General features: G+C 53.5%; 1 protein-coding gene across 2 annotated transcripts in view; it reads right to left on the bottom strand.

The window, feature by feature from the left end:
- Positions 1-869: 869 nt before the first annotated feature.
- Positions 870-12,952, bottom strand: part of CREBBP (CREB binding protein) — a 131,423-nt gene continuing 119,340 nt past the window's right edge. For both annotated transcript variants that reach the window (XM_030848519.2, XM_030848516.3), the window contains 8 exons: positions 11,289-11,439; positions 10,798-10,944; positions 10,071-10,184; positions 8,795-8,960; positions 8,293-8,460; positions 6,038-6,199; positions 5,574-5,855; positions 870-4,074 (listed from right to left, as the gene is read on the bottom strand). In XM_030848519.2, the coding sequence (XP_030704379.1) occupies positions 1,924-4,074; positions 5,574-5,855; positions 6,038-6,199; positions 8,293-8,460; positions 8,795-8,960; positions 10,071-10,184; positions 10,798-10,944; positions 11,289-11,439 (3,341 nt within the window). In that variant the 3' untranslated portion in view covers positions 870-1,923. The remainder of the gene's footprint in view (positions 4,075-5,573; positions 5,856-6,037; positions 6,200-8,292; positions 8,461-8,794; positions 8,961-10,070; positions 10,185-10,797; positions 10,945-11,288; positions 11,440-12,952) is intronic.

Raw genomic sequence — 12,952 nt, 5'->3', positions numbered from 1 at the left:
TTCTGTGAATACAGGGTCAAAAGGAAAGCTATTTGGGCTGTCATTTCTAAGCCTGACATCACAACCCCTCGGTTGAGACCACCCTTGGTTGGGGGACAGGGGAATGAAACAGGACTCCACTTGCCTGTGCCCTGGGAGGGGGTGCACAGACCAAAGAATGAATGTCAGCTCTCCTGGCGGTGGTCTTCCTCATAGATGTCATTGTTATAGCATTCAGGACCTCGAGTGTCACCCCCTCAGTTAAGGGCCCCTGGAATTGGACTCAGAGAGGAGGGGTGGACTAGGTGGCCGAGTACAGGCGTTGCTCGAAGCTGGAGGCCTCTTCTCATCCCAGCAGGGCTGGTGGCCAGTGTCCCACATCGTTCCCCCAGCGGCCCCCAGGGCAGCACCTCGCTGTTTCTAGAGAAAGTTGGAGAAGGCAGGGCTGGAGCTGCATCTGCCCAGCCCAGCGTCAGAGGCCGTGGCAGCATCCTCCCTCATTGAACCAGGATTTGGGGGCAGGCCAGGAACCCCCTCTAGTCCCCGGAACACCCTTTGCATCAATTCTGGGATTGGCATGTAGGAGCAGGGATGGGGTGGGGGTGGCTAAGATGGGGAGTGTGGACAGGCGACGAAGTGCTGTTTCAGGGCCACTTGTGTCCCCGGCTCTGGGTGAGGTTCTTCCATGAGCAGCAAAGGAGGGCCCTCCAGGCCTTGGCTGAGCTCAGCTGCCACCCCCACCCCCCGCCCCGGCCAACAGGACCGCGGCCCCCACCTCTCCTCTGTGAGCAAACAATCAGAATCATGTCTTACAAAGAACAGACTCCAAAAATATATATAAATAAATAAAAACCTTAAACATTCTTACAGGGATCTTAAAGAACAGAATACATGTTAAAAACTTCAGTAATTTATATCAATTTTAAGCGGTACTTTATATACAATGGGGGAAAAAAACACATGCATAGTCCAAATACAATGTTGAAAACAGCATTTTCATAACAAAAGAGCTGGAACACGAAGTGTTAACACCATGTACATGAATTCAAGGACCACCCTTTTTGTCTGTTGCACACAGTTTATTTAACAATATGATATAAGAAATGAGTTGGTACTTTACCATTCTATACAGTGATTGAATCTTCTTGAATTTTCTTATTTATAGTAATTATAGCGCTTGCATGATTTACACTAGAATTGCTTTTCCTCATTTCAAGTTTCACATAGAAGAAAGAAAAGAATGCTTCTTCTCTATTAACATTAGCATGGTCTAAGAGAGTGATCATCCCTATTTTTTGTCTAAAACCAGTTTTATCAGAGAAACAAAGCAACAATTTCTACATCTGCAAGACAAGAGTCTGGCTTAAGCCAGTATGTATAGATAGATGTGTGTGTGGGTGTGTACGTGTGTGCGCTCAGGAGCCAATTCCTATCATCCAGGGGTAATACTTGGAGACGCCCACAGAGTTCACTATAGAAAAAATCTTCCCGCAACGTCAGAAAGTTATCGGGATACATTATAAGCTTGCATTATTTCAGGAATCAGTTTCTGAATATTATTTTTCTTCTCACTTTTAAACATAAATGTTTAAAGTCTTGAAAATACAAATAAAAAATATGAATATAATGAACTTGTTTTTCCCGTTAAAAAAAGGCATGAGTCACCAGCAATGACGACAGAAAGAATCCAAACAAAACCCCCCTCCCCCCAAAACAAAAAACAAAAAACGAAAAAAAAAAAGAGAGAGACCAGATATTTAAATCAACTGGTTTTTAACAAAAAAATATATTCTTTGTATTGTTTCTTTAAACAGCAATCTACCCTTCCACGGCTTGGAAGTAGCAGTTCCATCTAGGAATAAAAAGAGCCCAGATGCCTGGATTTCAGTACAAAAGGTCCAAGAACATGAAAGGGAAAAAAAAACAAGTGATGCTCTCACAATGCTACAAACCCTCCACAAACTTTTCTAGGGTGTCTCCCGTGGTGTCGCCGACCAGGGACAGCTCATTGGACAACGCACTCCTGTTGGGGGTGTTCAGCTGGGGGAGCATTGCACTCTGTTCGGGGTTCCCCAAGTGTCCCTGATCTATGGAGCTGGCCATGGTGACTGCGAGTCCTGGGTGGGGGGAACCAGTCTGGGGCGAGACGTGGTGTGGTGAAGGCTGGGGCTGTATCCGTGGCGACGGGCTGGAATGTGGAGGCTGGGACTGGGGCCGTGGAGACTGGACAGGGGCCGGAGACCGCACCTGGCTACTGAGGGACGTGGCCATCTGCTGGCCGGGGAGGTGCGAGGCCTGCGGCTGTCCTGAGAGCATGTGCTGCTGGGGGCTCATGGGGTTCGGCTGGCCCGGGGACCCGATCTGCTGCTTCATCTGCTGCTGCTGCAGAATCCGCTGTTGCAGGGCCTGCTGGATGTTGGGCGTGCTGTCTGAGCCCAGCCCAGGCTGCCCCATCTGGCTGAGCTGTCCCATCTGGGCTGCCATCTGGCCCATGGAGCTGCCCTGGATGGGGAGGTGCTGCTGCATCCGCTGCTGTTGCATGGCCGCGGGGTAGCCTCCGGGTCCCTGAGGCTGCTGGAACTGGCCATGCCCCGCCATGCCCCCGGCCATGCCGGCACTGCCCTGCTGCTGCTGCTGCTGCTGCTGTTGCTGCTGCTGCTGCTGCTGCTGCTGCAGGAGCTGCCTTCGCAGCATCTCTCTGTACTGTGGGTTCATACTTGCCATGCTGGGGTTGTGCCCCGGGTTCATGATGTTCAGGGCCTGGCCCTGGGGGTTCAGGCCGCCCATCGCCGGCTGCTGAGGAGGCACACCGGGCCGTGGGCCGCCGGCTTGCATGGCATTCAGGTTCTGCAGGCTGGGCTGCTGGTGCAGGCCGGGCTGGGGCTGCAGGCCGGGCTGAGGCTGCAGGCCAGGTTGGGGCTGCAGGCCGGGCTGACTGGCCACGTACTTGGCCGTGCGTTGTTTAATGAAAGCTGCCATCAGCTGAGGATTGGACTTGAGGATGTTGAGCACCTGCTGCTGCTGCTGTGGGGAGCTGGGGGACTTCAGGGTCCGAAGCAGGTCCTGCAGGGCGCCGGGCGAGATGCTCCGGGGCGGTTGCACGCTGGGCATCCGTGGCCCGGCCACGGCCGGCTGGGCCTGCATGGACATCACGGGTCTCGGCATGCCTGGCATCGGCTGCTGCTGGGGGATGGGCGCCTGCTGCCACTGCCCAGGTGGCAGGTTGGGCACAACGGGCCCGCTGACCTGGTTGGGTCGGGGCACATTCAGGCCCACAGGGGCCATCTGGCTCACCGGGGTCACCATGCCCGTGCGCCCTGGGGGCATGCCGTTGTTGATGTTCACCCGGTACAGGTGCTGCTGCTGCTGGGCCTCCCGCTCGATCTGCCGGGCCGCCTCCACTGCCGCGGGTGGGGGCTGGGCGGGGGGCGGTGGGGCTGGCACCTGGTTGGTGGGCTTCCCGGTGGATACCGTTGTGGGGGGCTGAGTCCGGGCCACACTGGGGAAGCCGGCTGGTGACATGTTCACGGGCGAGGGCTGCGGCTGGGCGGGGGGCTGTGGCGTCTGGGGCGTGCTGGGCTGCTGTGTGGGGGTCCCGGGTGGTGCTGAGGTAGGGGAAGGCAGGCTCTGCTGAGGCACGTTGCGGGTGTTCATGGTGGCCATCCGCCGGCGCATGAGCTGGGCCTGCTGCAGGCGGTGCTGGATCTGCTGCTGGCGGAGCTTGTGTTTGATGTTGAGGCAGAAGGGCACGGGGCACTTGTTTTCTTGGCAGTGTTTGGCGTGGTAGCAGCAGAGGGCAATGAGCTGCTTGCACACTGGGCAGCCGCCGTTGGTCTTGCGTTTGCAACCCTTGGTGTGCTGCACCACCCGCTTCATCTTCTGGCAGGACGGCAGTGAGCAGTTGGCGTTGCGGCACTGACAGGCGTGCACCAGGGACTGGATGCAGCGCTGGATGCTCAGGCGCCGTGACTCCTGGGGGCTCTTGGACTGTGGTTCACCCTGGCTGCTGCCCTCGTCGTCCAGGCCCAGCCCCCACTTCACCATCTTGTGGGTGTGGCTCTTCGTGTTGTAGCAGTTGATGCAGAGGTCGTAGTCCTGCGGGTGAGGACAAGGGACAAGCCAGCATCAGCATGCGGCCCTGACCACCAGCTCCCCCCGCCATCCCCACGAGGCTCATGGATGCCAAACATGTCTGCTCCCCAGAACCTTCACTCCCAGGAACACTCCACAGCCCAGAAATTCCAGAGACCACCGGTCCCCCTACTTGCCCTCTTCTGGGGGCCCCTCTGCCTTCTCCCAACCTGCTAGCTCACAGCGTGTGTGGCTTCGTGAGCACCCCGAGGCTGGGGCCCCTACGCTCTGGGGCTGCTGTGGGTGCCCTCGGTGCATCCCCAGAGCTCTGCTGGGCAGCCGGTGGGCGGGCACTGGGGCTGAGAGGCCTTCACCAGGAGGAAGGCCCTGGGCTCGCACCATGGCAACATAATGCCCCCTCCCCAGGTTTCTAAAAGCTGCACCTGGAGACGGAGACAACAAAGCACTAGATCTGGAGGATGAGCCCTGTGACCAGGACTGCTAACCTTCTCACAGCAAGGATGTGAAAATCCCCACAGTGGGAAATAAGAGAGAGGACAAAAGAAAGCTGGAGAGAGTGGCAGAGAGATGAGGGCATTATAGAGGCCCCCTCTGCCCCCAGAGAGCACAGAGCTGCTGTTGTGGAGCACTCAACTATGGGGACTATCTAGGCGTTGACACCAGCAAGGTGAGGACTGGGCAGGAGAGGAGTCTGACTATCTGCGGGGGGAGGCAGAGCATGTGACACCCCGTGCAAGTGACCCCTCTGTGCCAGGGACAGGCCGAGACCCCTGCAGAGGGGGTGCCAGTGTGGTTTGACCACGGGATCCACCAGGACAAGAGAGGAGGGGCTTAAGACCCCTGACCAAAGGGACCCAGCCTGACAACAGCAGGAAATCCCAACCTCTTGGCAAGTAGACTGGGAACACCAGAAGAGGAACCAGTCAGAATCCCAATGGACCAAAGCACTGTCGTGCTCTCTTCTCTCTGCACTCCCACCCTGCACCGAGAGGCCTATGCGTGTGCCTGACACAGAGCTGGTGTTAACGAAACACAACAAATAAAATAACAAAGTGCCTTGTGATCATCTCCGCATCCTGGAAAGGCCAGCACAAATGTTGTCTCCCAGGGAAGCTCACTGGCTTCCCTCCATCCCCTGAAGACCAGCTCCCCCCAACACCCCAGACACATGCCACTGGGACCAGGTTGGGACCAGGCTGCCTCGTGAGCAGACACCGGCTGCTTCTTGCCCTGGATCGCTGGTGCTAAGCCCCATAACAGGCACAGGGCAGGAACCCCACCAACATCGAGAGAAACCCTCTCATTCGTGAACCCCAAAACACAATCTCAAAACCAACAGTGGACTAGTGGAGTGGACAGATGAGCATTCATCTGGTCATTTTCTCCCCAGAAAACGCCAACTGTTTAACAGTTGCCCTGAAATACACACGCACAGCCCGAGAGCGCCGTGGGCCTCGCCAGCTCTATCGGCAGCCCTGCGCGGGCAGGTGCCCCGCGCTCACCTCGCACACGGTGCAGTGCCAGCGCGTCTCCACATGGTGCTTGCACTCATTGCAGGTGTAGACGAAGCGGTCCTGGCCCTGGGTGTGCAGCTCCACCAGCATGCACAGCGTGGACCACTTGGAGCGCCGCAGGGAGGAGAACTCCCAATGCTTGTCCCGGGCCAGCGTGAGGAAGGCGTCCCGCCCGTCCATGAGGTCACAGCTGAGCAGGGGGTCGGGGTCGACGATGGGGGGCAGCGTGTTGATGACAGGCCCAGCGTGGAGGTGGATCACAAAGAAGACCTGGGGGACGGCAGGGAGGAGCAGCGTCAGCCCCGCAGAGAGAAGGACCGAGCCGACTCCTGCTGTCCCCAGGGCTGAACTGCGTTGGTGACAAGCAGTGGTGACAAGCAGTGTGGTGTCGCCAGGCCAGGCCTCCTCCCCCTGCACTTGGTCCGCCCCCACCCCACCCCGCCCACCCCCACCTCTTTGTGCTTCTCCATCGTGGCATAGAGCTTCTGGGACAAGTCGTTGGACACGTTGGGCATGCTGGGCTTTTTCTTGTTGGCTCGGCTGATGCTGCTTTTATTCTTGTTGGTTTTCTTGTTGTTCTTTTTCTTGGCATTCTTGCTGTCGCCCTGGCTGCCCTGCAATAAGACTCAGAGCTGTTGGCCCTGCCTAGCATCCTGCTCCAATGTCCAGCAGGGAGGCCACCAGTTCCTGCTTTGGGGGCTCCAGGGAGCTGGGGCTGAGGCAGGAGACCACCGAGCAGACCCCTACCTGCCTGCGCAGGCCGTGTGAGTGGCTGTCAACACTGCTGCCTTCAGAGGAAACCGCTAAGGGGAAGGAGATGAGTATGGAAGCAGGGCCCGGACTTGGCCAGGACCGAATGGGTACAGTGGTGACAAACAAAGCAAGCACTGCCTGTGCCACAACAGCCGCACATCACGTGGAGGCTGGAGGGAAGAATACACCTGGGATGCTAGTTGGATCTAACCACGGAGGGGGTGGAGGCCGTTTCTCCTGGTCCTATGTTTTCTACTGGCTGGAAGCAGGCACTCCTCCTCGACGGGCACACAGCCAGGGCTGTGTTCCCCTCAGAGCCCCTCTGTGGCAGCTCGGCCGGCAGTACAGACTCTCCTCCCAGCACCCCCTGAGCCTTGGATGCCAGTGCTGACTCAGGCCACCTCCTGTGCCTGGGTGTCCGTCCAGCAGAGGCAGAGGAATCTGGGTTCATTAATCGGCTGTGGTCTTCCTCCCACAGGCACTCCAAGTTCCCACTGAAATCCAGCCCACCCTTCCAGGTCAGCTTGAGGGAGGGACCTGCCGGCATCTCTCCAGTCCCTGAGGAGCAGCATCTCCACCCCTAAATCACCCAATGTTCCAGGGGATGCCTCCAGGGAGGTCCAGCAAAAGGCAGGCAGAGAACGATGACCACAGCCCTCGACCTCTCCTCGGGACCCACCTGTGACATGAGTACTTGTCACATCCTCACCCACACTTTCTCCATTTTGGAAGGGGCTAGGGATGCTGTCTTACAAAAAGGACACACCCTAAAAAGCACATGCTGCCTGGCACGAAGCAGCCCATGCAGGCGTTCCACCCTAGACCCCTGGCTCTGGATGCTGGCTCCACATGCAGCCCCAAGCCCTCCTGGGGGCCCCAGGCCTGCACGGGTGGTAACAGGCATCTCGAGATTAACACATCTGCAGCCAATTCTTGACTTCTTCCCCCAAGTGTGCTCTCCCTTCCTTCTCCCCTTCAGGGAGACGCAGCAACACTGACTCAATTCTAAGGCCCCAGACCCAGCAGGCAGCCTCGATCCAGGATCTTCCTCATACACCACAAAGATGCGCCCTAAGTTCTGAGGTTGTTACTCTCAAAACACATCATACGCTGCTCACTGCCGACAGCTACGCATCCAACTAAACCACCATCATCTCTTACTTGAACATGTGAAACACAGCACACTCGCTCCCGACTCGGACTCTGACACCCTCCTCCTTCTGCTGGAGGCTCCTCCGCCGGGATCTTCTGGGTTCCTCTCACCAGTCAGTCTCTGCTCAGATGCCACCTCCCCAGACAGGCCCTCCCAAAGGTGCTGCATCTGCCCTCTTCCCTTGTGTCTGTTCTACACCATCTCAGCATGCACCACACACTAGGACACACACCCCTTGAGGGCAGGGATGGAGACCTCTTTAGTTCCCACTGCACCCCTCAGGATGGTGCCCGCACATGGCGGGGGCTCAGTGACCAGAGTGAGTGCACAGACGCATGAACACCCAGTGAAGAGTGGGGGGCAGTTTACAACAAGGAGAGTGAATGTGGCCTGGCAAACAAGAGTTTCCTCCTCAAGTCATTTCTAAAGTGAACTGACTGGTTCCTGATCATGACACCCGTCTCCATCTCTATCTCCGGCACCTCTTCTGGGCTCCCTGGCAGGGTGCCCTCCTCTCTCATCTTGCTGTGTCTCGGCCCCGCTGTCCTGCCCAGAGATGCCAGAGCAAGCCCCTCTGTCCACCTAGTAGGTGATGTGTCTCCAGTTCGCCCAGCACCCAGTGTGGGCTGTGCCCCCAGGCCCAGGCCTGCCCTGTGGTGGGCGGTAACACAGTGAGGTTATGTATGAAAACACCACCACAGACAAAGGAGGCCATGTCTTGAGAAACGAGCAGCCCACACTCACTCCCTGACCTGCTGGAGCGCAGCCTTTAGCACATGCACTGGGGCCCTTGGGCTTTACCTCCGGGGTCTCACTGGCCGCGGTGCTCTCCTCCTTCTTCCTCTCTTCTTCCTCCTGTTCCAGCTCCTTAATGCTCTCCTCCAACACGTTAGGCCAGAAGTCACCCTCGAAATAGGGCAGTTCCTTGGCACTGGTGAGCCTGTCTTCAGTTGCTTGTTTGAAAATGTCCTGGAAAGTGAACAAGCACAGCGGTAAGACGAGGGGGGCTGGGTGACACTCTGGGGAGGGGGCTTGGGGCCACGACATGGAGAGGGGACCGCACACTCCTGAGGCGCATGGTTTCACAAGATCTACCACCACTTCTCTTGGACTGCTGACTGCAAATCTTGACAGACAGCGGAGAAGTTGCTTCTTAGTTTATGATTTTAAAAAATTTAAATTTTTGCTTTCCAATAATCATAAGTAGATATAATTCTAACACATGTGAGCACAGAGGGAGACACGTGAAGATGTGGGAGTCAGTGGTGAGGAGCCCCCCCGCCTGCCCCCGCAGTGTGGGCACCTTATAGTCATGGATGATGCGCTCGGCAAAGGCCTTGTCCAGCATCTTCTTGTACCACTCCTGCAGGCGCTTTGGCTTGGGGATTTTTTGATCTGGGGGGTGGCAATGGAAGATGTAGTCGTCTCCTTCACTTGGGGGACAGGCCCAGATGTGTCCTGTTACGTACCTGCAGGACATACACACAATTCAGACGGAAGCAGTGAGCGAAATCATCCCTGCCTTTGAGGAGTAACAGCTGAGGAACACGGACCAAAGCAAGGACAGAAATAACTATGAAGAAAAACAACAAAAAAGAAATTACAAAATGCTTCTGGCAGAACATGTGAGAGGCCTAAGAGAGGTTCCAAACCATTGTGCTGGGGAAGGGGGTTAGGGTAAAGCCAAATCTCTACAGAGTGCAAACGCAGGCTGGAAATTGGCCCAACGGTACCTCCCTCTTCGGTGTGCATGTCAGGCAGGGGCTAAGGCTGCAAGGGAACCTGTGACACAGGAGAGAGTCTGGGAAGACGGCAACGCGTGAGGCGTATCAGACGGCTTGTCCCCAGGGTGGATGCACTGAATTTCCTATCTACTTTCTCCTGCACATTGGAAAGGAAGTTGAGTATTTCTTTCTAAGGGGTTAAAGACAAAATAGATCTCATTCATTCTGCTCAAGACACTTCAATCAAACATCTCTTTTCCAAATTTGGGAAAGAAATGTGATCTAGAACGTAAGAAGAGAGACAGGAAAGGAAGTCAGACACAAGAGACCACATCTGGTAGGATTCCGCTTCTATGAACCGTCCAGAAAAGGCACAGTTATGGAGACAAAAAGGAGATTAGTAGTCACTGGGGGCAGGGGTCCAAAAGGGATGAACAGCAAATGGGTGCAGGGATCTTAACGGGGGTTGGGGGGATGACAATGTTCTGAAGCTGATTTACCGTGACAGCTGCATTACTTGGTAAAGTTACTAAAAATCACTGAATGTACACCTGAAGTAGGTGAATTGTATGATACATAAAATATGCCTCAATAAAGTTTTAAAAAAACAGACTAGAATGTGAGAAAAACACAGGAGGCAGGGAAAGCACATGAGCTGTGCTGGGAGCCCCAGACCCAAGTGGCCCAACAGATCATCTGGCTGGAAGGGTGCTCTGGAGACCCCTGAATCCATTTAAGGACATCAAAATAGAAACACAAAAAACCTTAAGAAATACTTGTGCTATTTCACAAAATACACAGTGAAAATTAAAAATGGAGTTTTTATTAGTTCTGAATAATTTGAATTAAACTCACCCCAATTTCTTCACGTACTCTAAATATCCAATAAGGATCTCATGGTAAACAGCTGTTCGGAGGCATCTCGGTCGGAAGAAATGAATACTGTCCAGATAAGATATGTACACACGCCTGGGGGGCAGGGTGAGAAAGAAATTAATTGAAAGTTCAGGTTATCTCCCAAACTTGAAACCAAACACCAGCATCTAAAAAAAGCTCCAGAAATAAATTCTGTTTTGATAGCATTTACACTGGCCACAAGCAGGACATAAGAAATCTGCCATCACCAAGCTCTGCTACCAATCAATAAAATAGAATTCAATTTCATCACTGAACTAAGAAGCAATGTCATCACTCACCATGGGGAACCATGGAGAGATCAGGGCAAATTAGGAAAAGCCACTTCTAATTCCTTCTTACCCAGATTCTTGACTGAACATGAAATAACTCTCAGGAGAGGTGTGACATTTTCATAGGTGAAGAGAAGCCTGGCCTGTGCAGCAGTCCCCACCCCCTTCTCCATAGGTTTACCTGCCCCAGGTAAGACAGGGGCAACAGCAAGACCAGGATCAAAACCCATGTGTGCTTACAACACAAAGCACTCTACAATCATCAAAACTCTTCACTTCCCACTGGCTTAGCAGAAAACGAACTAATGAAACTAACTAGTAGTTCTCTAAGATGTTTAGAGCCTTGGTCGCTAGCACAACACGTGACACGCACCCCAAAGGAGCTAGAGGATTACCTTGTGTTTGGAGGGGGGCAATCAGAGCCATACTCTTGGACGTGCATCCCAAAGAAGCACACGTCCACTCCATCAATTTCCTCAAAGGCAAAGAGTGCTTTGGTTCGATACGGGAAAGATTCAGACATTTCCCCAGAATCCACAAACCTGAAATAAAAGAGCCTGATGTTTGCATGCATCACTACCATTTACAAAGTGCTTTACAGACGAGACCTGCTGCCGTAAACCCGCTCAGTGCAGAGAAGCTGGAGGCGAGGTCGCCCCTTCTGACCACTGGCCCAGGCAGCTCGGAGTCTTGGCCCCATTCTTTGTGACACTGCTTCACTCAGAAAGGAATTCCACCTCCCCTGATGAATGTGGGATACTGACAGAAGGGTGGCTACATGCTAACTGATGAAAAGCTTTCAAATTATGCAAACTCTAAAGCTTTGCCAGAAAGCTAGGCTCTGGTTAACCACATGGGGTGCCCACTGGAACGTCTGCACACAAACCGTGACTTCATCCCGGGCTTGACTTCCACCGTCTTGTCTGAGCTGGCCACTACGCGGACAAACACCTCCCCGGCTTCAGGATGATTCTGTCGCCGCAAAAACTTGTTGACTCGGTCTTCCAAGTGGTTTCCCAACCGTGTGGTCTGCAGTCCTGCAAAGTCCAGCACAAGCAGATGAGAGGACTTCGGGAGGGTTGAGGTCACAGAATCCACCTCTTTCAGTGTAGTCTGGTATTTTAAGGAGTAACATTCTCCAAATACAGAAGGGATCTAATGTGTCCTATGAGGTAATAAGCATTTTATAAAAGAAAGGTGGACCCTGGAATCTCAGGCATTCCACGCACTGAAAACTGCTGTCAAATGCCCAATATTTCCATCTTTTTCTAACTGTAAGGGGCAGAAGAGACACAAAGGTGGACCCAAATCTGAAGGAAGATGGGCTCTGGGGTGAAGCAGGGGAGCAGGCACGAGGGAGCCGCACTGGGTCCACCCTGCCTCCTGCCCCACATGCCCAGCCCCTAGTGAGACAGAGATCTGGCCCTGGCTGCGCCCACACAGCTGTGCCCCAAGGCTGGAAGAACTTGAAGAACTCTTAACAGAAATGGGGACACTGCCACTGCTTTCCATGGAAGGCAGGGCTGGCACAGCCTCAGAGACAGGATGGCACAAATGCCCCTTCCTGCCCAGCTCTGATGAGAGTCCTGGTGCAGAGTCTGAGACAGCTAAGCTAGCAGGCAGCCAAGGGCTACCTCACTCTGTGAGCATTCCAATACTGGGCGGCAAGGGACACTGTTCCACGACGCAGACCTGCCCAGCACCATTGCTGGTGGGCTCCTCCGCCCTGCCCCTCTGTACCCTCCCTCTCCCAGGGATGGGCCAGGAGTTATACAGCATATAAATACAATACAGTCACAGCACAGAAAAACTCTGTGCATATGGGGATAAAAGACTAGACAGGAAAGCTGCAAAAGGTTAACAGTGACTACAGATGATAGGATTTTAGAAGATTCCTTACTGAGGTTAAGAAATATCTGCAAAATTTAGGCTTTTAAAATTTAGTTTCTCTGCAATAAACATACCAATGGCGGAGTTTTTTTGGTATATAAATTATACCTCAATAAAAGTGATTAAAAAAAACAATGGCAATGAAATAAAGACCCCATTAAAAAATAAAAACTTTAAAAGCTATAAAAATGAGAAGTAGAATTGTTTCACACTCTGATACACGTGCACACTTTCCACAGCTGTTTAGTTATGCTCTGGATCCCCTTATTTCAACCTCCCACAGCTGAGATAACCATCCTGAGAAAAAGAGAATTAGGTGCAAAGGACTTACGACCATCTCATCTATTCTTTGTGAAGCCCAGAAGAAAATTCTCATGTTCTCGCCCCCCTGTACTCCCGCCCATGCCGCTGCTGAGCAAGTTTTGTCCCCTTATGAGGTGGCTTCCAATCCAGAAAGAGAGGACACAGCTAAGAAGGGCCACCCTGCACTGGTGCAGGGAGCTCCCCCTTCCCTTGTGAAACTATGATTACACACACTATGATTTTCACATAATGAATAGGAGTAAACCTTCAAAATTAGGTCTTTACATTTTCCCCCAAAATTACCTGTACTAAAAATAGTTTATGAATTTTATTTTATTTTTTTATATAGCAGGTTCT

This window comes from Globicephala melas, chromosome 15 (genome assembly GCF_963455315.2).
Source record: "Globicephala melas chromosome 15, mGloMel1.2, whole genome shotgun sequence".
NCBI classification, from domain to species: domain Eukaryota; kingdom Metazoa; phylum Chordata; class Mammalia; order Artiodactyla; family Delphinidae; genus Globicephala; species Globicephala melas.
The sequence above is the reverse complement of the archived record's forward strand: the minus strand, read 5'-3'. Positions and strand labels throughout refer to the sequence as shown.